The sequence below is a fragment of the Phyllostomus discolor genome, chromosome 3, assembly GCF_004126475.2.
Source record: "Phyllostomus discolor isolate MPI-MPIP mPhyDis1 chromosome 3, mPhyDis1.pri.v3, whole genome shotgun sequence".
Classification (NCBI taxonomy): domain Eukaryota; kingdom Metazoa; phylum Chordata; class Mammalia; order Chiroptera; family Phyllostomidae; genus Phyllostomus; species Phyllostomus discolor.
The window spans coordinates 116557225-116582508 of record NC_040905.2 but is presented as its reverse complement, the minus strand read 5'-3'; the positions used below and the strand labels follow the sequence as shown (position 1 = coordinate 116582508).

The 25284-nt window shown below is 57.7% G+C and overlaps 1 protein-coding gene across 6 annotated transcripts in view; it reads right to left on the bottom strand.

Annotated features, from left to right (window-relative positions):
- Window positions 1-1112: 1112 nt before the first annotated feature.
- IL4R (interleukin 4 receptor) overlaps window positions 1113-25284 on the bottom strand; it is a 39056-nt gene continuing 14884 nt past the window's right edge. For 3 of the 6 annotated variants that reach the window (XM_036021181.1, XM_036021184.1, XM_036021182.1), the window contains 9 exons: window positions 21320-21407; window positions 19583-19721; window positions 17906-18057; window positions 16664-16818; window positions 11386-11542; window positions 8053-8152; window positions 6161-6236; window positions 4232-4281; window positions 1113-3403 (listed from right to left, as the gene is read on the bottom strand). In XM_036021181.1, coding sequence (XP_035877074.1) covers window positions 1921-3403; window positions 4232-4281; window positions 6161-6236; window positions 8053-8152; window positions 11386-11542; window positions 16664-16818; window positions 17906-18057; window positions 19583-19721; window positions 21320-21389 — 2382 coding nt within the window. In that variant the 5' untranslated portion in view covers window positions 21390-21407 and the 3' untranslated portion in view covers window positions 1113-1920. Of the gene's footprint in view, window positions 3404-4231; window positions 4282-6160; window positions 6237-8052; window positions 8153-11385; window positions 11543-16663; window positions 16819-17905; window positions 18058-19582; window positions 19734-20826; window positions 20898-21319; window positions 21411-25284 lie in introns of those variants that run through there. The other 3 variants (XM_036021183.1, XM_028531808.2, XM_036021185.1) reach the window with 2 other exon arrangements.

The following is a 25284-nucleotide window of genomic DNA, read 5'->3' as shown; positions in this document are numbered from 1 at the left end:
GACACCTGACAGGTGCCATGCTGTACATGAGACCATATCCCTTGGGGGCCGGGAGCTGTGCAGTCAGGCCTGGGTTCAAGTGTGACTCCAGGCATCCCTAGCTGTGCGGCCCTAAGCTGAACCTCAAGGCCTGCTTCCTCATCTGTAAAATTGGGATAATAATTGGACCCGGGTGCTAGTGCTGACATAGTGGATATACAGCATCTAACATATTGCTTAGCACTAAACAGTTATGGCTGGTTCAGGCTCCACCATTCACTGTTGATCTTAGCAAGTCCCTCTTCCTCTCTAGAGCAAAGTTTCCCCATCTGCAAACCGTGTGTGTGGAGGGGGGAGGTGGCTCTGGCAGCTAAAGGGTTAGCTTTGGGCTCAGCACAGTGCAGACATTTTTAACAAACATCAGGCTGCATGTAAGGTAGTGAGCTCCCCGTCACCGCTAGTGCATTGTGCAGAATGCCAGAGCAGGAAGGAACCTCAAACAGCCAAGCCCTTCACTTTGCAAAGGTGACAAAGCAGCAACTCGGGGACACAGAATGATCATATAGGAGGTTAAGCTCCCTGCCTGCCTCTGAAGCCCACTCCACCATCCCACCTACCTGGATGTCCAGAACAGATCAGCTACAGTGCCTGGGTGAGACACTGCCGGGGCTCAGCTATGGGCCGCCACCAACCAGCTATGTGACCTTGGCAAAGCAGAGCAGCAGCTGTTGCTGGTGCCCCTGAAAGTGGCCATCCGACGGTGATGGGAGTGGGTGGACAAACACCCCAGCCTCCCGCCCTTGGCAGGGACACTGCAGGTGTGTGCTGTGCGCAGCTTTCCAAAGTGGCCGGCAGGATGGAGATGGAGCGGCGGCTGCCCACACCAACACTGTCGGATAACACCCTTTAGTGCCTCCTGCCCTTCTCTGCCTCCTGCCCCACTCCCCAGGCAGTTTCCTGGGAGCACCTCCTAAATCAACTAACTGCACTTGAACCCCTGTCTTGGGGACACCCAAGCAGAGAGAGCAAGTTATTTAACCTCTTGGGCCCGGCTCCCTGGATGGGAAGGTTCCGTGAGTCAGTAGAGACGATGCACTCACCACAGCGCCTTGGCAGTGTGCTTGCTTCACTAGTGACGAGAGACACAGAACCTTTATTTACAGAAAACTCCGCCCCTCCCACCCCACCCTCCTCAGCGAATACAAACCCGGGTTTCAACAAGCTCTGAGATGCGCACACACAAGTGCCACTGAAGCCCAGGTCTGGGCCAACGTGCAGGCTGAACGTGCCCAGTGTCGGCGCCCAGAATGCCCAGCTCAGCCGGGTCACAGGCGTGAGGCTCTCCCTCTGGCCTCGTGGCTGCCAGCAACAGTGTCCATGGGGGCACACACCGGCCCCAAGGGAGCTGGGTGTGTTTATTCTGGGGACCCCACACTTAACAGGAGCCCCCAGCCTTACAGCTGTGCAGGGCTGACAGCAAACTCACCGCTTGGTAATCACCCTCTTTTGTGGGCCTGTTACCCCCCTTGACTAAGCAGCCCCCACGGCCCAGATCCTGCCTCCAGCGTCAACCTAATGAAGCTCTGTTGAATGAATGGGCACCTCTGGGCAAATAACCACCCTCCCAGAGCCTCCCTTTCCCACCTCTTTCCCAGGCCTCCCAAGGCCTCCCCTGCTGGCTGGGTTACTTTCTAGGCTCAGTGTCCAAGCCAGTGACATGGCAGCAGCTGGTCCCAGGACTGGGCAAGACACGGGGAGCGAGGGCCTAGATGGACAAAATATGCTTCGGGCGGGCATGATGGGGACAGTACATGGGAGAAGCGGTGGACCGAAGAGGTGGCAACGGCTCCTCCGAGTCTCGGCAACCTGCCAGCAGGGCTGCCTTGCGGGGAGGCGTCTGCAGGCACAGGCAAGGCGCTCACAGCAACCAGGGGGCCGCACCTAGGACGCACTTGTGCACGTGGGCCCTGCAGGGGGCACGACCACCACTTGGGGGCTCTGGCTCGGGCTCTGAGCCTTGCCGGGGCCAGGCTGGAACAGGGAGGACTTGCCCTCCAGGGGAACCCCACCTGGCAGGGGGTCTGGGTCCCTCAGAGGGCTCACTGGGGGCTCGGACCTGTCTCCACAACGGCAGCCACAGCAGGGGCTGGACACAGCCTGGGCCCGGCTGTGCTCCTCCTGGCTGTCACACCGCTTCAGGTGGCCGCACAGGTGGCAGGTGAGGGCTGAGTAGACAATGCCGCTGCCCAGGTCATCCCCCAGGGGGTCTGTGGTCAGCTCCAGGGAGAGCAGGGGCTTCTGGTGGTCCTCCCCCTTTGCCACTGGCTCCACACAGGGGCCTTTGGGGCAGCTGCTTGGGAGGAGTGAGTCCTGAGAGCTGTGAGGTGGCTCCATGTCCAGTCCAAAGGTGAACAGGGGGTCAGGGGCAGGAACCCCAGGGGGGCCAGCAGTGAGGCTCTGGCAGGGCCTGTAGCACCCCTCCCCGCTGCTGGCCTCAACCCCAGGTGTGCCTGGGCAGGTGGCACCACTGGCGAGCAGGCTGGAGAAGGCCTTGTACCCGGCTGCTCCGGAAGGGCCGCAGCCTGACGACCCACTGCCCAGGGTGCTGCCCTGCTTCACCGCGCACACAAACTCCCGATAGCCGCTGGGGGCGGCTACGGCGGGGGCTGCGGCTGCCCTGTGCTGCAGGACGCTCCGGCGGAGCACCTGCTCCCAGGTTTCTGGCTCAGGCTGGAGTGCAGCGGGTGGCTCAGAGGGCTGGGGAGCAGAGAGGATGTTGGGGTCCCCTCCCCCCAGGTGTTCGGACAGCTGGGCGTCTGAGGCAAGATCTCCTGCATCTGAGGACTGGCTCAGGAAGTCGCTGAAGCTGCGGTAAAAGGGGTTGTCGGCAACGACGACAGCAGGCATCTCTGGGAAAGCCAGGCAGGCCGGGCTCTGCGTCAGAGGGGCCGACTCCGGGCTGAAAGGCTCCTCCCTTGGTGACTCAGCCCCAGGCATCTGAGCACTCCCACCTTCTGTAGGTGCACGAAGGCAGGACTCCCCCAAGCCCTGCGAGCAAAAGCTCCCATTCTCAGCCCCGAGAAGGTCCAGGAACAGGCTCTCTGTCAGCCGGGCCGCGATGCCCTCCCTGCTATCCTGGAAGCTGCCCCCGCCGCTCTCAGGGGATGGGCAGAAGCTCCCTTTCTCCTGCTCCACTTCCTCCTCCTCCTCACTCTCCACCTGGGCCTCTAGCAGCTCCACGCACTTCACCACGCTGACGCTCTCTGGCGAGAGGATCCTTGTGCTGACCGCCCCAGGACACCACGGTGACTTCCCAGGCCCCTGGGAAGGCCCCTTTCTGGCAGTCTTGGAGGAGCTGTCACCCCTTTCCGTGTCGTGCTCCAGCAAACAGGGCAGGAGCTTAGTAAGGCAAGTCTTCCAGTGCCTGCAGAAGCAAAGATGGGTGGGTCAGGGTTCAGTGTCTCCACCTGGAAAACTCCTATTCCTCCTTCACAGCCCAGCTTAGTATCTCCCTGGGCTGATGTCTGCCTATCGCAGGCATGCTCTCTGACTGTACAGCCAAGAACCCACCAGTCTGTGCTACTGCTTCCCTGGGAGCTCCCTGAAGGCAGGGCCTGTGTCTTCCCTTGGGGTGTCTGAAGACCAGCACACAACCTGGTACTTAGTACAAACTCATCTATAAACTAAGGAAAACACTTTGTCAGGGACGATGGTATTTAGAATACTTATTGCCACACAGCCTACGTAATGACCAGTTAGAATGGCTATAGGGTCCTGGGGCTCCTTGCGCCCCGAAGTCCCCTGCTGTGCCAGGTGTAAACCCTTTAGCTACTGGACTGTGGGTAGGCCCAGGAGGCCCTCGGCGGGAGCTAAGGAAGCCAGGGTGGTGGCAGCACACTCAAGGGTTTAGGAGAGTGGTATTTGCCAACCAGTGTGCAGTGACTCAGCATTCTCACAGCTGGCACAGCTGCACTGGCAGTCCACTTCACCAGCCTCACTCGGGCTGGACTGTGCACTCCCAAGGGGGTTCAGCCCGTGCCTGACGCACCAGGCAATGCACGGGGCTCAGCCGGCAGCCCACCTACCCAGCCACTCCTCCTCCCGCTGCCCCTTGAAGCAGAAGTGCTGAGTGCGAAGGGAGAGAAGGCCAACACGGAGGGGGGTGGGACCCCCTCTTATGACCCCCCGCCCACCACACCAATTCCACCCCTTCCAAATCCACACAGGCTGTGCCTGAGGCTCATGTACATACGAGCGCTTGGCTGGTTCCTGGCCTCCAGGCCTCTTCCCCCACAGTGACACCTGGAACAGAGACAGCCAATGAGACGCAGCGGAGAGCCCTCCCGGCCCGCCTGGTGCACGGCGATGCTCAGAAAGGAAGCACTGCGAGCCTCGACGCTGAGGGAAGGCTGTGAGCCTTGGCATCACCCAGTCCGAGGTCAGATCAGCTCATTCGGCCCTCTGAGCCTCAGTTCCCTGAGAATTAGTGAGATGACCCTAACATTAAGTTGCTGAGGCCGATGGGAAAAATGGCCACAAGTCATCTATAGCTCCTTCCACTGATTGAATCCAGCCTGGCCATGTGATTTGCTTTGGCCAATAGAATGTGGTACAAGTGACACTGTGCCAACTGGACCGGCCTGCTGGAGGACGAGAGACACATGGCTTAGTCACCTCCATTGCCCCAGGTGAGAGCCAGACAACTGCCGACCTGTGAGGGAAGCCACTGGGGACCAGCCAGCCCAGAGAAGACATACCTGGCCTAGCCCTGATCCCCCCACCCAAACCCGCTGCTGAGCTGACCTGCAGAAGCAAGAGTACAGACATGGCTGTGGTTTCAACTAAGGTTTGGGGTCATTTGTTACACAGCAAAAGCTGACTGATACATAAATGACACTGTGTGCAGGACCCTGTAATATACACTTTACATGCATTGCCCTGTTATATAAACACCACTATAACCCACTGTGGAGGGTGGTGAAGGCTGGCACCAAAGCTCTGGTTGAGTGCTTGGCAAGGCCGCACTTGACTGTATCTGCAAGGTAGATCAAGGCAGCAGCAACAACAGCCAGGACCCACAGGGGTCAAGAAGGAGATAGTTAACCACAAGCTTCAGCTGAATGCGACTGTGACTTTTGCAGAAGTTGTATTTACCATTTAGATAGCCTGGGAACGGAGCAATTATGCCTGCAGTTTTTTCCTGAGTCTGCAAAATGTCCTTGAGCTTTATCTAACTAACTCTTATAAAATAAACACAAAGACCATGTTCAGGATCATTGTCTCTCCATCAGAGGACAATGCCCCCACCAGCCCCTAATTTTCCTTAAAACTGTGTCTTTCTTAATCTCCCATCACCATCACCCTCTGCCAGGGACCTCCTCCCCACACTGGTCCCGGCAATCCACATGAGAAAACTGAAGCTCAGAGAAGTTAAGCCACTTGCTCAAGTCCACCCTGCGGGTAAGTGGCAGAGCCAGGGCTCAAAGCCAGCACCACTGGACTCCAGAGCCTGCCATAGGGTCCCTGGAGAGCTGAGAACCCTCAGACCTTCTAGACAGGACCTGCATCCCCGCCTCCCTCCTTCCTAGAGAACCCTGACGTCTCAGGCAAACCACACAGGCCCTCGCCCTGGGGAAGCTGGCCCCGCCCCCAGCTCCGGGGTGGCCACCTGGTAGGTCTCAGGCACTCCCACTCCTCACAGGGGAAGGGTTTGGGAAGCCGCACGTGACGCAGTTCAGGCCAATGAGGACGAGGAGGGGTTGCTGGCACTTTGGCAGCAGTTTCCTGACCGAAAGAGGAAGACACAGGAAACACGTCCTCACCTCCCTCTCCTGCTGGCCACCTGCCCTGGTACAAGTACCTCCCCAGGAGATGATATGCAGGTGACCTCAGGGGTCATCTCCTCCCAGTGGGGGCGGGGGAAAGAACTCAGACACCAACCTGAGAGGAACCCACTGAAGGCTGAAAAAGGAGCCACGAAAGTGGAGCAGAGGGGAGGGGAAGCAGACCAGAAGGGGCTCCTAACGACCACACTGAGTTGTGAGTCCACCTCCCCTGAAACGTCCCTGGCTGCTCAGGAGCCACTCCCAAAGCCGGTGAGTGTCCTCCACGTCCCACAGGTCCCGGATCCCGTTTCCTGATACAGGCAGTCCGGAGCATTGGCACCAACCCACGCTCCTACCTGAGGCTCCTGGATGCCAGCGGTCACAAGGGGGCTGAGGGCTGGGCTGGGGATTTGGTCCCACCACTCCTTAATCCTGAGAAAGGAAAGGGAAAGGTGTTGGTCTCTCCTCCCATAACAATGACCACAGTCGCCAGCTCTTACCAGGGCTCAGAGACCACGTTGATCGGTTTTGGATGCCTCACCCTAGTCCCATGAAATAGGTTCTGCTGCCAGCCCCACTCACAGAGGAGCAGGCTGAGGACCAGAGGGGGAAGTGCCAGTCAACAGGCAGAAGAGCCAGGCCGTGCTCCAGCATTCTGCTGCCCAGGACAGAGGTCCTCACTCGACGTCTCCATCCTCAGTGGGAACAAGCCCCAGAGAAGGAGGAGAGACTCAAGCTGCAGGGAATTCTGGGCTTGCCCATCAAAATCCCCTCCACGGAGCAGCGGAGGGCAAGGTGCCAAAGAGAGGCCAGGCTGGCCTGAGACGCTGAGGAAACCCAGGAGAAACAGATTCCTTCACACTCCCTGGGTCAGCCTGGAGCCACGAAGAGTCAGCTCCGAGAGGGAAGGTCCTCAGATTCCCCGTGGACGAGCCTCTGCTGACTCTGCTCAGTCAGGCAACATGTCTTCACTGAGCACCTACTATGTACCACTCACTGTGCCAGGCTTCAGGGACACAACAGTGAACAAGACAGACAGAAGCCTTGTCCTCACAGACCTTCTAGAAGAGGGAGACAGACTAACAGATACAGAAATGAACACATGACACCCCACTAAGTGCCATGGCATTAAGTGCCATGAATAAAAATAAAGAAGGGAATACAGAGGAATGGAGCCTGTGACCCAGGGGGCCTCCCTGAGGAGGTGACCTCTGAGTGGTGACTGAAGGTGGACAAGGAGGGATCATGGCGATGCCTGGGGAAGGGCTTTCCAGTAGGGAGCACAGCGAGTGCAGAGGCTCAAAGAGAACTTGCTTGGTGGGTTCAAAGAACAGCGAGGAGACTGGAGAGCCAGAACACGGTGAGTGGGGCTGGGAAGGACAGGCGGTGGGGAAACTGAGGCTCAGAGAAGGGGAAAAGACCGGCCCAGCGTGGCTAAGAGGTGGCGGTGACAAGAAGGGCAGCCCCTTGCAATCCTGCACACTGAATGTGCGCCCAGCAGAGCACAGGGCGCCCTCAGCCACCACTGACCCTGACGTGGGGGGCAGGGCTCGCCAGTCCCACTTCAGAGATGGGGGGGGACCGAGGCTCTGAGCTGCCACGCTTCCTCAGGCTCAACCTCACTGGGAACCAGGCTCCTCCTGCCCTCCAGCCCACCGTGATCCGAGACTCTCTTGGGGCCCTTAGAGCTGACGAAGTAAGTCTTCACCACATCCCAGCCCGCAAAGGAGGAGACCAAGGTGGACAGATGGTCACATAGCTGCCCAGCACCAGGGCCGGAACCCGAACCCCGGTCTCCTGATTCTGTCAGGGCAAGTGTCTCGAGTTCTCGTCCTCCTGTCACACGCCCCCCGCTGTCTGCCTAGATCACACCCTGGGCATGATCCACCTCCCTTTGCCAAAGGAAGTCCCTTCCTCAGCCCTGCCCAGGCCAGCTCATCCCCCAGTCAGGGCCTACCCTGGCCTCCCCACCTACATCAGCACCTGGAACCTTCCTGCCCTTCCCCTGGTTACACTTCCTTCAGCTGTGGGTTGCCATGGAAACGGTGTGGCTATTTGTCCAGCTGACATCTGTCTCCCACAAGGAGCACAGGGTCTTTGTCAGTTTTGTTTCAGCTGTTGCCTCAGTGCCTCACGCACAACAGCTGCTCAATAAACATTTACCGTGGAGCAAAGGATTGCCAGCTGATAAACGAGAGAAGGGACTCCTGCCCACTGTGCACCCCGAAGGGGCCGGCCCCGCACTCACTTGATGATGCTGCAATAGCAGGACACGCAGACGACCAGAATGACCATGCAGGCGACGGCAACGCCAAGCTGGAGGTGCTGCTCCCAGGACCCCGAGTAGTCTGGAAGTGGGAGGGAAGCCGTGAGCTTGCATCGTGCTGGGTGCAGCCCGGCTCCACTTCCCAGAGCTAGAGACCCAGCCTCAGGAAAGGGCCCTCCCAGACCCTGCATGATCTGGCCACCACCAAGCCCTCCCGCCTCAACCCCTCCTCCCTCCCTTGTGCTTTGAGCCCCTGTCACACTGGTCCTCGCTGTCCCCTGATCCTCCAAAGCTCAGTGCCACCTCAGGATCTTGAATTTGCTGCTCTCTTTCCTGGAGCATAGAGGTCAAAGGCAGTGACCCTGGACCACCTGAGTCCAGCATCTGACTGCCATATCCTCACTGGTGACCCAGGATGAGCCCCGCACACCCTCTGAGCCTCGGTTCCTCATCGGCGCAGTGGGGGTGACAGTGGCACTCATCTCACAGGGTTGGGTGGGTCACGTGACTGAACCCATTCCGCACCCAGATCAGTGCCCACCCACCCCCAGGCGTCCCCCGTCACCGTCTGCACACGGCCGGCTCCTTCCCGCGCTCACTTCGCTGCCGCCTGTTCGGACCCCCGCACCCTCTCTGCTGGTGCCCCCTCATCACCCCACGCCCCACTCTGCTCCACTTCTTCCCAGACTCACTACCGTCTGGGTCTAGCTCTGATCGCTCTTGGGTTCACTTCTTTATTTCCTGCGTCCCCCTCCAGAACGCCAGTCCCACAAGAACAGAGGCTTCTGTCTGCTTTGGTCACTGCCGATTCTCCGGCATTTAGCGTGGGGCCAGGCACATAGTAGGACCTCAATAAAAAATACTTGTGGAAATAATGAATGCGTGTCTGGCACACCGCACATGTCCCATACATGCTATTTCTCGTCCTTTCCCGTCCCTTCCCCAGGCAACGTTAGAATCAGATCAATTCAACAGAACTTTCCCAAGGGCTTGCTGTGCGCCTGGCCCTGTTCTGGCACTGGAGACACAGGCACAGGGTAGACACTACCCACGGAGCTCACAGCCCAGCATGGGAGACAGGTGGGCGAAGAGACATCCTCGGAACAAGGCGAGCAGTGGATGGGTGGATGGATTGCTGGGTGGCATCAGAGTACCTGCCAAGCACCACTGTGCCCAGCACCACTGTGCCCAGCACTCTGAAGAATCCGTCTTTCAGACCTGGCTGGCATGGCTCAGTGGATTGAGCACTGGCCTGCTAACCAAAGGGTCGCCAGTTCAATTCCCAGTCAGGGCATAAGCATGGGTTACAGGCCAGGAGGGGGCACACAAGAGACAACCACACATTGATGTTTCTTTCCCTCTCTCTCTCTCCATTCCCCTCTCTCTAAAAATAAATAAATAAAAATCTTTTAAAAGTTAAAAAAATAATCCTTCTCTCAGTGAAAGTTCACAACAGCCTCCCTCTACTCACTGAGCAGACAACGCCCAAGGCAGCCTCCCCTTCCCTACCTCCCCTTCTTTACCAGGTAGCAATGTGCCCACCTGGGAAGGTCCACTTGTACAATTTCATTTTATGTGAGATAATTTAATATTTCTATTGCAAAAGTCATGTGATAAAGTTGCAAAGTGTTGTTTTGGGGATGCAGCTACTAAGTGAGGGGCTACATTTACCAGAATCCCTTGCAGCTATGTGTGGTCATGTGGCCAGTTTCACCAATAGAGCGTGAGAGGAAGTGATGTGTGTCGCTTCCAGGCTAAGGCTTTTAAGAAGCGGGTGAGGTCTCCTGGCTCTCATTCCCTTTCTGCTGGCTGGGTGCAGGCAATGGCAGGGCCCTTAGAGACCCTTAACTTGGGGTCCACCCACCTCCAACGAGGTTGCAGGTAGAATTCAAGGGTCTGGGAACTTGGACGGGACAGAAATGACACCTTTACTTTTCACTGACTTCTGACACCTAGCATTTCCTCCGATTAGGAACGGAGGGAGCAAACCACAGTAAGAGGAGCATCACTCACTCAGTTCCCAACAGAAATCACAGCTATTCTCGTATCGCATCACAGCTGCCAGACCATGAACTATCCCTTCTGCTCGTTCACTGAGGAACCTTAGTGTTCCTGAGCGTTTATGGAACCTCAGTGTTTATGGGAACTGCCACCAGAGCTTGCTTTCAATGTGTGAATATATATTCCTAGATAACAAATACATTTTAAAATATTTTTATAATTGCATTTCAATAAAATTAGTTTTCCCCTGTATCCTATGTATTTTAATATTTATTTATAATTATTATTTTAAAAGATCTTAATATATTTATTTTTAGAGACAGAAGAAAGGAGAGAAAAAGAGAGGGAGAGAAACATCAGTGTGTTTGCCTCTTGCGCACCCCCTACTGGGATCCTGGCCTGCAACCCAGGCATGTGCCTTGACTAGGAATCGAACCAGCAACCCTTTGCTTTGCAGGACAATGCCCAACCAATTGAGCCACATTGATAAGGGCTATGTATTTTATTTTACGCATTTAAAAATGTTATTTTGGCCCTGGCCAGTGTGGTTCAGTTGTTTGGAGCACAGTCCCATAACCAAAAAATTGCAGGTTTGGTTTCCAGTCAGGGCACATACCTAGGTTACGGGTCCAATCCCTGGTCCAGGCGTGTATGGTCCCCAGTCCAGGCTTATACAATCCCCCATTCAGGTGTACACAGGAGGAAACCAATCAATGCTTTTCTCTCGTATTGATGTTTCTCTCTCTCCCTCCCTCCCTCTCTCTCTCAAAGCACTGAAAAACATGTCCTTGGGTGATGATAAAAATAAATATATATATTAACTTAGGGTTAATTTATTTATTTTAAATAAATATTAAAAAATAAAATACATGGGATTAAAGGGGAAACTAATTTTATTGAAACGCAATTATAAATACATATATTTTGCTCTGAGTGGGGTCCACTCCACAGGCTCCACCTGACTGCCGAAGGGAGGGGCCCATGCTACAGAAGGGGTTCATCGTCTTTGCCCTAGAGAATGGTGGGGCCTCCAGGAGGAAAACCACCCACAGGCCAGCAAAGTTCCTATCCCACAGCTACCCAGGCGAGAAATACATTTGCACGGCGTTAATGCACGGGCTTGTGGGCTCGTCCATTCCTGCAGCCCAGCCTCCCTGGCCGGGCCAGTGCGCTGGGTCAGTTTGAACCCTGTGCCCTCCAGCTAGAGGCGCCCTCTGACACGGAAACCCAGCTGCTCGGCAGGGGGAGTGTCTGCTCAGAGTGAAAGTGGGGAGGAGAGACTCTGAGTGCTCAGGACTCACAACAGATACTCACGGTTAAGCCACGTGACGCCGGGGCTCCACTCACTCCACGTGCTGTTGTATCTCTGAGCCCAGGCCCTCACCCTCGCACGGTAGGAAGCCCCAGGCTTTAGGGTGCTGGCTGGGAGGTGGAGGGTGGGCTCCCTGTAGGTCACATCATGGACTGTGCACTGGTGGAGGAAAGGAAGACGTTACTGCGCCAGCTGGGGGAGGGGAACACCAGCTCCCACTCTGGCTGCTGACCTTGGCTGACCCCACGGTGGTTAAGAGCCACCAGCCTGGGTACTTGGTTATTCCTGCAACCCCGGCATCATCTGGCACCTCCACCAGGGTGGCGGGGCACAGGTCCAGACAGCACCTTCCCTCGCCCTCCCAACCCCCACTGACTGGCCGCACGGCATGACTGGGCAAGAAAGACTGTTTCCTCATCTGTAAATTGAGGGTAAGGGTCCCTCCTGTCACTTTCTGGTTGTGTGACCTTAGGTAAGTGACAAAGGCTCTCTGGTCCCTGATGTCCTCTTCTACAAAATGGGGATCATAAAAGTGCCTACCTCCCAGGGTTGTTGTGAGGATCAAATGGTAAGCCCTTAGGACGGGGCCTGGCACGCAGGGAGTGTGCCAGTGACCTTCCTGAAGCACAGAGTCGCTGTGCCCCTCGCTCTCCTTCGTGGGCTCCCAGAGCCTCCACGGTCCAGCCCAAACTCACTGGCCCCGAATCTCAGCCCCACCCACCAGCCCGCACTGGCGAGATGATGATTAGTACGTGTTGTCTGCTGTCTTTTGTGTTAAAAAAAATAGTAGTGGGCAGACTCTGAGAGTCCCCCACCTTGTAGCACACCCCTGCATGGTCCCACTTCTCCAGTGTAGGTGGGACCTGTGACGTGTTTCTAACCGACAGGTGGTGCAAAGGCGATGGTGTGTGGGACTGCGCCTACGTGGCTGTGCTATGCAAGGCTGCAATCCCAGCTTGCCAGGACACCTCTCTCTGCCCCTGGCTGGCCTGCAGAAGGCCTCCTGCCAAGGGCCAGCCAGAACCTGAGGCTCTCGGTCCGACAGCCCCCGAGAAACCGAATGCCACCAACATCACGGGAGCTTGGGAGTGACCCTTCTCCAGCTGAGACTAAGGTGAGATGAGACCTGGCCAACTCCCGGCTGCAGCTGGGGACCCAGCGAGCTGTGCCCAGACTCCCGACCCCCCAAAACTGGGGCAGTAACTGTGTGCTGTTGCTATTATGCAGCAGTGGGCTCAGTGGTGGATGAGCACGCACGTTTGCCTGCACAGGCGTACACCCCCTCTGGAAGGAGACATGTGCCTCAGACCCTCCCCCTGCTCCTGGCAGCCTCCCCGCCCCCCTGGCAAGAGGCGGAGCAGTGGTCAGCCTCTGGGAAGAGGAACTGGAGGTTGTCGGTGGAAGAGAAACACATTTTCCTTCTAAGTCCTTTTCTATTATTTGAAACTTTTACTTCACATAAATATTACTTTTATTTAAAAAACTTTTATAAAATAAAAAATGAAATAAAGTCTGTGTTCAAGATCAATTCTGCCAGCAGGTGCATGGCCCAAACCCTCTGCCTGGGGCTCCTCTCCCTGAGGGGCCGATCCCCTTGTGGCTCTCCCTCCGCCTCGGCCCCCACAGCACCTTCCTGGTGCTGGCAGCTCCCACAGTTCTGCTCCCTCTTGGGCTGGAAAGCACTGAGGACAAAGGTCTGGCGTAAAGTGAGCTGAGGAGAGGCTATGCAACGAGGAAGCAAAACCTTGACAGGCTGCTGGGGAAACTGGGGAAGCTGGAGCTCCCAGGGAGCTGGGGACAGGGCGGGAGCTGCGCAGACCAGAGCTGAGACGGCAGCACTCTCAGCCTCAGTGTTCCTCGCTCCACACTCGGTACGCTGGAAGCAACAGCTGGACCCACTTCACCGAAGGAACCAAACACCCTGGCGATGAGTGGGACGATGGGAAATGTGTTGTTGCTAAGGAACGACAGAGAAATCAAGCTCCCAAGGAATACTTTGTGGTTGGTTTTTGAAGAAAAGGCCAGGTGTTTGGGAGACCCCTCAGAGAGAGACCCTGGGAGGAGAGACGGCGCGGGCTCTGGAGGTCGGGTCCTGCGGCAGGTGCCAGCCCCGCTCCCCCGGCAGCGGGACCCGACCGGGCAAGGGACCCACCTTTCCAGGCCTCAGCGTCCTCATCACTGAAATGGAGACGAGCGTCCTGCCCGCAGGGCTTTCACAGCCATCGGTGACGATGTCATGAGGACACAGAACAGGCACACGAGAAACGGTGACCTTGTGACCGTGAGCATGGCCGTTATGGCCTGGAATGGACTGGTGGCCTCATTTCCTGTGTTTTTTGCCCCACATACTCCCCCCTCCCAATAACCCTCAGACATGCCATGAATCTGCATGTCTCCAGGCCTTCGCTCATGTCATTCCTTCTGCCTGGCCCAGTCTTCCCTTCCTCCCTCATCTAGGATACTCCTGTGCATCCTTCAACGCCAAGGCCAAAACTCCACCTCCACCACGGAACCTTGTCTAGAAGTCAGCCAGGACAAAGAGTAGCTCCTTTTCCAAAATCCCACAATAAGCTTCTAGTATCTCTTCTTAGAATTGGCCCCACTCAGTCTGACCCCACAGCTGCTGTCTGCAGTGTTGTAGCAAATACGGCTGGACACCAGTCCAGAATCTGTGCCACTGTGGTCAGGTGCCCACAGCTCAGGGCAGGCAAGCCTCTGTCTCCAGCTCTAGGGTTAATCCTCATTGATCTAAACCAGAGATTTTCAGCTGGTGCACTGCAGGAAGTTTAAGAACACGTAATACCTGACTATTTAGTCAGGGGCACTGACCTCTTTTCCCTTAGACTGTCAAATAAAAAAATGACAACAGCCAACACAACAATAGCTGTCCGGTGTGAATGCCCTGTCTTGAACCGTAAATGTATAGGTCATATAAAAGAGTTGCATCTTATTGGTCGAGTTGCATCATAAGGTTAAGTCCGACTGGTTAATTCTTGGTAACAGACATTCTAATATACAAAAACAGGCACCTGATTTTCTAGAAAGTCACTTTGGAGCAAAAAGGGTAGGCAATTACTATTTTTTTAAATAAATCAAAATTATACTTTTTAAGTAAGATCGGCAAAAAGTATATTTTTTGGTGTGCTGCAGAATTTTAGTAATTAGTTATGTGTACATGAAATGGAAAAGGTTGAAAATCGCTGGTCTAAACCAATTGTGGCCATGTATCCCTAGCCTTTGATTGGTTAGAGAGGAGCATGTAACCAGCTCTGGCCAATGACAAATACGAGGAATTCTTCAGGTCCAGCTCTGACCTTGGGAAGGGAGCCATGGGGGAGGAATGCCTCAGCAGGCTCTGCCCTACCAGCAACAGGAGAAGCTGGACCTGGAATTCTGAGGCCTGGGGTGGCCTGAGCACCTACAGGCCCACTGACCAGTTCTGGCCACTGGCTGGAGTCTGGCGCCAGGTCCTAAACCAGGCTGCGTTCCAGCCAGCCCAGTCCCTGTTCCCCCTCCCCGGAGTCTCCTTTGGGGAACCACCCCCCTCATTCTCAGCCCATCTGGCTTGGGTGGAGCTGACCACACCTGCAGGCCCAGAGATGGGCACGTGACTCACCCCTGGCCAACCAGAGCATGGCACCAGCACCCTCTTTCCTGCCCACAGCTGGGCCCAGTGACCCAAGCCCAGGACTCTTGTTAGGACTCTCTGGAAAGAAAAACTTTTCCCACTGCAGCCTTGGGACCTAGGCCTGGAGCTGCTCGTGGGCACGGTGGCCATGTGAAGGCAGAGCCTGCCTGAAAACGAAGCCAACGCAGAATAAAGCCAGGCCAAGCAATAGGTAGACTCCTGGAAGCTGGGTCCAGCCAAGATAGGCAAATCCATCCCTTGTTTGGACACTTCTCTCCCGTCCAGGCTGCACCCTGAACAGGCACAGGACGCAGGAAGACTAATGGACAAAACCGGACCCGCCTCTTCCCTTGGCATCTGTGCCCGCCCCGCCAAGTGCTCCCTGAGCCTCACAGTGCACGGGCCCCATTCCTGCTCCCGGCCCACATCCTGGCCCAGGGCCGAGAGGGAACCACAGCTGAGAGATGGGAATCCACACCCATCACCTCCCTGGCTTGGCCAGGAAGAGAAGCGGCAGCAACGGAAGCTGGTGTGGGGGCATCCTACATCTGCAACCCGCGTCCTGGCGGCTGACGGCAGGCCAGCCGGGGCCCAGTAGGAAGGCATGGCCCAGCGCAGGCCCTCGACAACTCTGACAGAGGGCGTTACAGGCCAGGGCGGGGGAGGGTGAAGCTGATGGGGATTTCAAGGCCTGTGGCCGCAGAAGAAAAGGAGGAGGGTGTCTATGACATTCCTCGTGCCGGGCATGGGGGCCTGTCTGTCACCCACTTTGTGCTCTCAGTAGCCCTACGGAGTGGTAGCCTCGTTATCCCCAGGGTAGAGATGAGGAAACTGAGGCACAAGGAGGTTAAGGGACACGCTCAAGATCACACAGCCAGCAAGTGGCCGGGCAGGTATCAGAGCCCAGCACTGCGGGGCGCGGGGACGGAGGTGTGCGATGTCCTCCGGCGGAACGTCCGAGGGGAAACATGGTGGCGGGAAGGGACCTCCACTCTCCAGAGGGGCCGAGCCCTCCCTGCGTGCGGCCTGCCGTCAGTCACTTCACCCATAAGTCAGCTCTGCATGTGCAGAGCGCCAACACGCTCCTTTAAAAAGGGGCCGCTGCCTCTGCTTCGACTGGAACACAAGCATCGGATGCCAAGGGTGTCTTGGAAAAGTAAATGCAGTGAGAGCCCGGCGAGACGGCTTGGCTTTACATTACGGCCAAACCTGTTTTCTGGGGGAAGGGTCTGAGCCCGCAGCCTCCCACCGTGGCACGGAGGATGAGCGGCCCTGTCTGCTCGGCCGAGACCCCCCTCACCAGTCAGGGTCGGAGGGAGACGATGCTGAGCGACTGTCTCGCTGTGGGACTCGGTCCTCTAAGCCTGTTCCCGAAATCCCAGTGTCCCTCCTGGCCCCTGGGAAACACAGACGTGGCCCAGAGCCTTCCTCTGCAGACGGGCAGCAGGCCCAGAAATATCGCCCCTTCTCCACACACTGGGCATCGGGCGAGGGGTGGAGGGGCTGGCCCGGCACAGAGCCCGGGCAGAAGCTGGGACTCTGGTCCTGGCTGCTGTCAGTGCAGCTGTCCTCTCCGCGTCCCACCCCCGGGCCTGCGTCTCCACCCACCTGAGTTCCCAGAGGTGCTGCAGAGCCCCCACAGGGCCACTCACCGACGCCGGGTCGTCTTCATCTGAAACGCTGACCTGGTAGGAGAGCTCGGTGTCCAGGTAACTCTTAGGAGGGTACGGGTTGCCCCAGCGCAGCCACCACGAGTGGGAGTCGTCGTCGGCGTCGACTGTGAGGTTCACGGGGGCCCTGGGCTTCACTGCGGAGAAGCGGCGTCTGGTCAGGGCCTGTCGCCCGCAGGCCCCGGCCCGAGGGGCTTCCGGTGAGCACCGCCTTCGTGTGGCACGTCTGTACGGTGCCATGCAGCCCCGGTCACGACGGAGGCACGGCCCCGACACTCATGCTAACGCTGCTGCCGTGACCGCCTCCCTCCAGCGACCTCAGACTGTGCCCACCGAAGGTCCCCGAGCTTCGGTGTCCCCTCTGTCATCCTGCACACTGTGGCCACACCTGTGTGCTGTTATTCACTAAGTGTTTCTCTTTATTTTGATTCATGTGTTAAAAAACGTAGTCTCTTTTTAAGCAATCAGATCAGTGAGATCACAAGTATATAATGTGCATCAAAATCAACATCCATATGTAAGAATTATTTTATTTTGTGGGTCTGTTCACGGGTCAGTTTAGATACCCCCAGCCACCAGCAGGATGAGCGGGCCCTTCAGGGACTGCTGATGGAGTGGTGGAGGCTGTGAGCTCTATGAGACCTGCCAGATTCCTCTGCTGCTTAGTAGCTGTGTGACCTTAGGCGGATTACTTGCCTTCTCTGTTCTACAGTTTACTCAACTGCAAAATGGGGATAATAACTATTTTCTGGAAACCGAGGCTCAGAGAGGTAATGTGACTCACCAAAGGACACACAGTGATGGATGGTGCTTTGAACTCCTGCCACCCACCCCGAGAGCTCCTGGGGATTCCTGCAGGGACTCCGGGGGGCAGGACAAGGTCAGACTTCTGGGGTCCAGGCTGCCTGAAGCAGCAGTGGAGCGGCCCACAGAGGGTGGAAGGACAGCTCCCCCTTCAGTTTCTGATCTGCAGCAAGTATGTCTTCTGTCCAACAGGCCTGCTCTCCATGCCCCAATCAGGGCTCTTAAATTCCGGGGCTGAAACAGCTGAGCTGAAGAGGGCCGGATGTACTGCTGAGCCCAGCCCCATTTCAAAGATGGATCACGGCCCAGAGGAGATCAAGAACCCCACCAAGTTTAGGAAGTGGCAAGAGGCTGCTGGCGCCTTCCCTGACCCCGAGCCCAGCCAGCTTGGGAGCACCGAACCCCGCCCGGCCTACTCACCATGCTTGCTGGGCTGGAAGGAGCCATTCCAGAGCAGCTGCTTCCCAGCCCACAGGCCCAGCTGATAGGTGTCCTCACTGACCACGTCATCCATCAGCACATCGCACAGGCACACTGTGCTTTCTCTGTTCTCGGGGACGCACGTGTGGTTTCTGCAGACACAGGGCTGTGTGAGGCGGGCACGCACACCTGGGTGTCCCCAGGACATGCCTCAAGCAAGCACATGCTCTTCCAGTTTCCTGGTCGTCCCGCCTCAAGGGCAAGATCAGGGGACTTGGAAGCAGAGCAGCCAGGGTGAGTGGTGGGGCCAGTGGACCAGGATGGCCCTCCCTGCTGGCCACAGCCCCCACCACACCCACCATGGACTCTTACACACCCTTGGCCACAGCCTTGGCCCCAGGACTCAGCTCATCGCTAGAAGCCAGTGCAAGGGAAGAAGCCGTGGCACTGAAGAATTGGTAACAGCCTACATGTGCGTTCTAGCCACCCCCTCTGGGGAGCACGGCCCCCCAGTGCACAGAGGACTGGGGCGCACGCCCTGTGCACCACACCTCGACCCCAAAGTGCCTCCCCAAACAGCCGGCCCCACGTCTTGTGGGCGGGGCCAGGGGCGGCAAACGTTTTCTGAAAAGGGCTGGACGGCACATGCTCTGGGCTTTGGGAGTCACAACTTTTCTGTCCCAACTACACAGCTGTGCCGACCTAGCACAAAAGCAGCCACAGACAACACAGAAGCGAATGGGCGTGGCTGCGTGCCGACAACACTATTTACAAAGCCAGGGGGTGGGCCTGCTGTGGCTCACGGGCCCTAGCTTTCCCTCTCTGGTCCCTCTGGTGGACCACCGTGCACAGAAGCACCGCCCACCCACCTTAGTGCACCTAGGAAGACCGCCTGTGTCAGTGCGCCCTCGCTCCGGGGTGGCCCCGCCCCTGTGCGCCCGACCACGTCCTGGGCACCGCCTGTCACGGTGCCCCGTGTACACGGGCTGCCCCAGTGAGCCACAGGGAACAACGGGCCCCATGGCCCACGGTGAACCCCACCACTAACTCTGAGCCCCGAACAGCGGTCTGGTCCAGCAGGTCTGAGAGTGGCGTGGGGACCCACGGGGCCAAACCGCTTTCATAGTCACACTAAGTGTCATCTGCCGTTTTACTCTCTCTCACAAGCATGTTGTAGGGTTTTCAGAGGCTACGTGGCATGTTATGATGTCTTTGATCTGATGGCGTGTGTGCTGGTGTGATTTAACTTTTCTGTTTTAATTCCTTATCAGGAAAACATCGATAGCTATAAGCCAGCGGCCCCCAACCTTTTTGGCACCAGAGAGCGGTTCACTCGCTCGCCGGCTGCTCACCTCCTGCTCTGCGGCCAGGTCCCTAACAGGCCATGGACCGGGACCAGTCTGCAGCCCAGGGGCTGGGGGCCCTGCTATAAGCTCCCTAGACAAAAAGCTTTTGGGGCCCTGGCAAACTTCTAAGCATGTGCGAGTCCTGAGGCTGCAGGTTCGAGAACTGCTGGTGCGGCCCAGCGCTCCACCCGCAGCCGCAAGCCACACAGCGCCCTCGGGGACAGCGCCCTCGGGGAGCCACACTCAGCCCCAGGCCCTCCAGGGCCCTGCCCGGACCAGGCGAACTCCCAGCGCCAACCTCGCTGCCCGCCCCGCTCCCGCACAGGCTCACTCAGAGATCAGAAAATCCAGCTGGTGGGTGAGGCGGAGCTCAGCGCTGCAGTTGGTGGGGCTGTCCACCCTCCACTCGCAGGTGAAGGTGCTGATGTAGTCGGAGAAGCAGGTGGGCCGATGCAGAACCTGCACACTCCCTGGGGAGACACAGGGGTGCTCTGAGCAGCCGGGGCCCAACCAGCAAGAGGGACCCGTGCCACCGGGGCAAGGCGCAAACCAGCCCGAACAGGACCAAGGGGCCCATCACAAAACCAGGAACCCACAGCCCCAGGCACGGTCAAGCGCCAGTCCTCACAGAGCGGGGCCAGGACCGGAGCTCCTGGAGCCTCCCAGCTGGCACTGAGGTGATTCTGAAGCTGAAGAAATACCCTGGGGTGCAGGGTCCATTACAGGAGGTACCCCAAATGCAGCTTTCTGTTGTGCAGCTCAACTACTTGCCCTTGGCCAAGTTAAAGGGAAAATACCCTGCAGTCTCAGGAGCGCCACCTGCCAGTGGGCACCTGCCCTGCAGCGGTGTGGCGGGGGCTGCTGTCCACCTGCCCGCTCCCCGCCCCCTCCTCTTCTCCACCCTGCTCTGAGCTCAGGGGCTGACCCCCAAGACCTCACCACCCAGGTGGGCAGCACGAGAGGCAGGGGGGCTTCCTCCAGGCAGTCAGTGGCAGAGCTGGAATCAAACCTGGCAGGACGCCTGTTGGGTTTGCCAAACCGTCTGGGCGGCCACCATGCCAGACCAGCCGGCACCTGACTGGTGGGCGCCATCACGCTCCAGCGGCTGCGTCCAGGCACCAGCCCCACCACGGCTGCTGTTGGTTTGCTCTTGTTCTCTGGGCGAAGGACTAGCCGTGTTCCGGAGAGTCTTAGATGTCTCATGAACATCTCAGACTCTTCTCCTGGTTCCCTGCTTCCCAAAACCACGCCCGTCTGCGCCTCAGAGCCGACAACCGCGTCCCTCCTGGCCGCTCAGCTCAGAACTCCTGAGAGGCCTCTCCCTCTCTCACCCCTTCCCCATCTGTCTTCAGATCTCCTCTGCTGGGCCGAGCCACCAGCTGCTGGGGCGCCTCCTCCCCGGCCCCCGGCCCCCACCCTGTGCTTGCAGACACAGGGTCCCTTTAATGCAAAGGTCACACTGCCCCTCTGCTCACACCCTGCAAGGTCCTTCCAGACTCGGTCACCCGGCACCGGCACCATGCCGGCCTGCTCTGGCTCCTCCCCGCTGAGCTCCTGCTCCCCAGACATCTGTGTGGCCCCCTCGTCCTTCCAGCCTCTGCTCCACTGTCATGCAGGAGGCCTTCCCGGGGGCACGTGTTTTAAACTGCTGCCCTCCCCTGGACCCGCACTCCCAGTCCTCCCTACTCTGTACTGCAGGGTCCAGCACAGACAACACCCCTTTTTACTACAAAATCTTTTATTACAAAGTCATAAGCATGTGCTTCTGCCACGTAACACTATCACACTCAGGCACACCACATGGTATTTTAGGTGAAATGTGCACATTAAAACTATGAATCACTACACCCACAGGTTTCCCCTACCAACCACACGCTAGCAGGCCTTACTTCTGCCGGACACTGTGTACTGTCGTCCTCCTAACTAACGATCTTTAGGATGTACTTATAACCAGGGCCATCTGCCCTGGCTGTCTCCTCCCACTACAATGTGATCTCCTCGAGGCCTCCTCTTTGTTTTGCTCACTGAGCGCGTGGCCGGAGCGGGCGGATGAGAGGCGGTGACTTACCGGAGCCTGCCGCCCACGCCAGGACCAGGCAGCTCACGGGGAACGTGAGCCCAGAGCCGAGCCGCCCCATTGGGAGATCCTAAGGCACCTGCTGAGGGAAAGTGACCCAGTTAGTGCCGACTCGTGGTCCCCAGGACCCCCGTCACCCCGAGCACAGCCTCCAGAACTCGCCTCACTCTGGACACAGCTGTGCCCGCCTGCCACAGAGTCTCTGCTGACACCCAGCCCTCCGCGTCCCCCGGAGGTGTGCGGAGAACCACAAGACCCAGCCCAGGCACACAAGGCCCAGAGCGAGAGCCACGAAACGCCTGCCCTAGGAGATGCTTGGGGCACGTTGAAAGAACAAGTCCCTCGGCCTGCTGAGTCTGAGCGCCCCGACACTGGCGGAAGTCCACAGTGCATGCCTGCATGTGGAGGCTGACAGGCCCTGCAGTGAGGGAAGGTCCTTTTCTTCGCTTGTCTCAGTGACGACCAAATTAATTTCCATACCCAACCTTCACTTCTGCGTGTGTGTCAAAACCCTAGTTAACCCCCCGAGGATTTGCAATTCCTTGAAACAGTCGGAAACGCTGGCCTAGCCGCTCGGCCTCACAGAGCAGGTTCCATGGCTGAGGGCGCACCCACACGGGGAAGGGTCAGGCGGCCACTCAGAATGAGGCCGACTGCGTTAGACCGACTGCATTAACGGCCCGATTCTTCACTCCTGCGTCCACGTGACCTCATGGTGTGGCCCCCCGCCCCGGTCAGAGCGTTCTCCCTGCCCTGGGGCGCTGGGCTCGCCACGTGACCCGCTTTGGCCAGCGGAGTGTCAGCCGGGGCACGTACACAAGGCCCCTCAGCACCACACTGCCTGGAGAACGCGCCCGGGCCAGCCTGGTGGGGGCGGGGCGGGGCGGGCCAGTGCTGGCAGTCTCCTCCTGCTTCAGACAACAGGCAGTGTCCCCGGGGCGTGTGAGCGGGTCACACAGCAGCAGGGCTGAGCTCAGATGCGTGTGGGAGCCCACGAGACCGGCCACGCCCGACACTGGCCCCGCAGTCGGGCCGAGTGAGTGCCCCGTCCGTGGCCCTGAGGCTCTGTGCCCGTCTGTCACTCAGCATTGGTGCCGGTGCCCGTCATCGCCCTGACCCGGACGTCTAACCCCACAGGTGACCCCTGCAGAGCAATGTCCCGGGGCACGTTCCCGGCCACGCTGACAACACCCACCCACAACCCCCCTTGGGTCTCTGTCCTGGGGTCATATTCAGAAAGGCTGACGCCGGACCTCCTCCTACTGCTTGGTAGCTACGTGCTGTTCCGACAGTTACTGGGTTTCGGACTTTGGCTGCTCCATCTGCAACGCGGAAGTGATGCCCAGATCAGGCTCTCAGGCGTCCTGCCGAGGGAAGGCAGGTGTGGACCCAAAGCACTCTGCACAGTGTCTGGAGCACGGGAAGGGCTGAAGGCCACAGCAGGAGCCCCCAGCCCCCATCGGATGCTCTCCAGGGACTTCATCCCACTGGAAGGATCCACCCAGCTGGGCGCCTCCCGCCCCCGAGGCTGTGCCTGGCGCTCCTGCCGCCCGCACGCCTTCACTCCCTGCTGCTCCTCAAACACACCCACTCATTCCCACCTCCACACCTGTCCACTCCTGTCCTTTTCACTCCCATTCCCCCCTCAGCCTCTCTCTCTTACTTGTCTAGTCACAAGGAATAAATCAACCCCCAATACTTCAGTACACTCTCCTGGACAACCACAATGCAACCGTCACAATCAGGAAACCACCCTGGATGCACGACAGCCACCTGGTCCACTGGCCCTGTTTCCACGCTGCTAACTGCCTCAACGGCGCCCTCTACGGGTCAGGACCTAGCGGTGCTTCTGACGGCCACGCCCTCCCAGTGCCCAGGCCTTAGCTGCTAAATACAACTCTGCTCTTAGAGAAGCGGCGGACTCCAAGCCCGCACTTCTCTCTGTGCCAGGAAGTTAGGAGGTGTCCCAAGAACGCTGGGGACACGTTCAAAGGACACAAGTGTCAGCTCGAATGGGTGCCCACTGGCCCGAATGGGCACAACTGAAGCGTCACAGTCAGTGTGACCCCGGCGTGAGGACAGGGACGCAGGAGTCCGCTGATAGATCACAGGTGGGGAGGCCACAGGAGGGACTGTTCTTTTCACCATGGCAGCCTCTGTCTCCCCACAAACCCCGTATTAATTATTTACTAACTAATGCGTCAAAATCATTCACACTATAATTTTCTGTGCTTTGTGTATATGATTGTACATCACTTTATGTGGAGAGCCTGGCAGGCACCACCTTGACGGAGTGGCCGAAGCTGAATCACCAGGAACGGGACGGATCAAGTCACCGCTGCTCCGGTGTCCCTGCCCCAAGGCCACAAACCCCAAGGGAGCATCAGACAAACCTAAACCGAGGGGCAGGTTTGTGCCCTTCAAACGTGCCAGGGGGTAAAGGGCGCGGGGTGCGCAGAGAGCTGCTCCTCCAAGTGGCCGCCGCCCGGGGGCCAGCAGCCGTCCTGTTCACAGCCGCGCTCCGGCCCATGTCGGTGCCTGGCGTCCAGCACACGCTCGGTGTATGTCTGTGATTCGGTCACTTAGGACAGGATGTGGGGCCCCTGACGGACTCAGCACGGGCTGGAGAGCTCTCCCTGGGGGTGACTGGGTGGTGGGTCTGTGACGTCCTTTTCCTCTGCAAAGTCCCATAACTTTCCTTCCACGACCTCGCAGATGCCCACAGCATCCTGTGGCAGAGATGGCAAAAATGCCACTGAGCCACAATTTGTAACCAAGAGAAACAGGGAGGCCAAGCTTCCTGTCCAAGGTCATACAGCAGAAGCGCTATCGTGGTCAAGTCCTCCAAAAGGGTGGACTGAAACATCACATAGTCGGCAGTCAGGGTGTCATCTCTGGTCTGACTCTGAGGGGACTTTCAGCTGTGAGCACACGCACGGTGCACACGCGCACACACACACACACACACACACGTGCGCACCCGCGCCACAGCCCTACACCAGCTGGCTTCCCAGGGTGCAGGCACTGTGTTTCAGGAGAAGCCATGGCACAAATGCAAACAGAGGAAAGGCCTCCCTGAATGTAAAAGGGAACAGAGGACAAGGTAAACGAATTAAAAGGAGTAATTATCAAGTGACCCAGCTCAAACAGGTGGCAAGAGGAAGCAATGTCAAGTTTGCACCTCAGTCATGGATTCCCTACCTGCTGGAGTTGGGAGGAGTCTCAGGGGTATGCTGCTGAGCTCAACTGCCAATCTGAACAGGGCTGCCCTGCAAATATCCCATCTCGGACATGCTGCGACCCAGTGTCTGCTTGCACTCCTCCACGGACGGGGCGCTCATCCCCAGGTCATGGTTGATCAGAGCCTGACTATCGGAAATAGCTTCCTTATGTTGAGCCTTGGATTTGTGCAAATAAAATCCTATTGTCAAGTACTCACATTGTGCTCGACACTTGGCTAAGTGTGGTAGAAGTATTACCTCATCGAAACTGTCCGAGAACCCTGAAAGAAGATGGGTTTGTTACTCCCACTTTCTACCCAAGGAAACTGAGGCCAGAGAGGTCAAATAACCTGTCCATCAGTTCCCACGGCTAATGAGAGCGCAGCGCTAGAGCCAGAACCCAGGTCTGTACCCAAGGCCCATTCCAACGTGTGAACACCTTCGACTTCTCCCAGAACCACAGGTGGAGCCCAATGAGGAGACTGAAACGAGCGAGGAAAGCTGGCCATCCCGCTTGTTAGTTCCAAACACTGGCTGCCCAAGCACAGGACCAGAGCGCCTGACTGAGCAGCAGGAAAGGCTGAGGATCTGCGGTGTCTACAAAGCCCAATGAGCCAGAGGTAAAGCAGTAGCTAAGCAGACAAAAACGCCAACCAAAGCCATGTTAACAGAGAGGGGAGATCCAGGACAAGGGAGGTGACAGTGCCCAGCCACACGGTGCATCCCTCTGGAAGA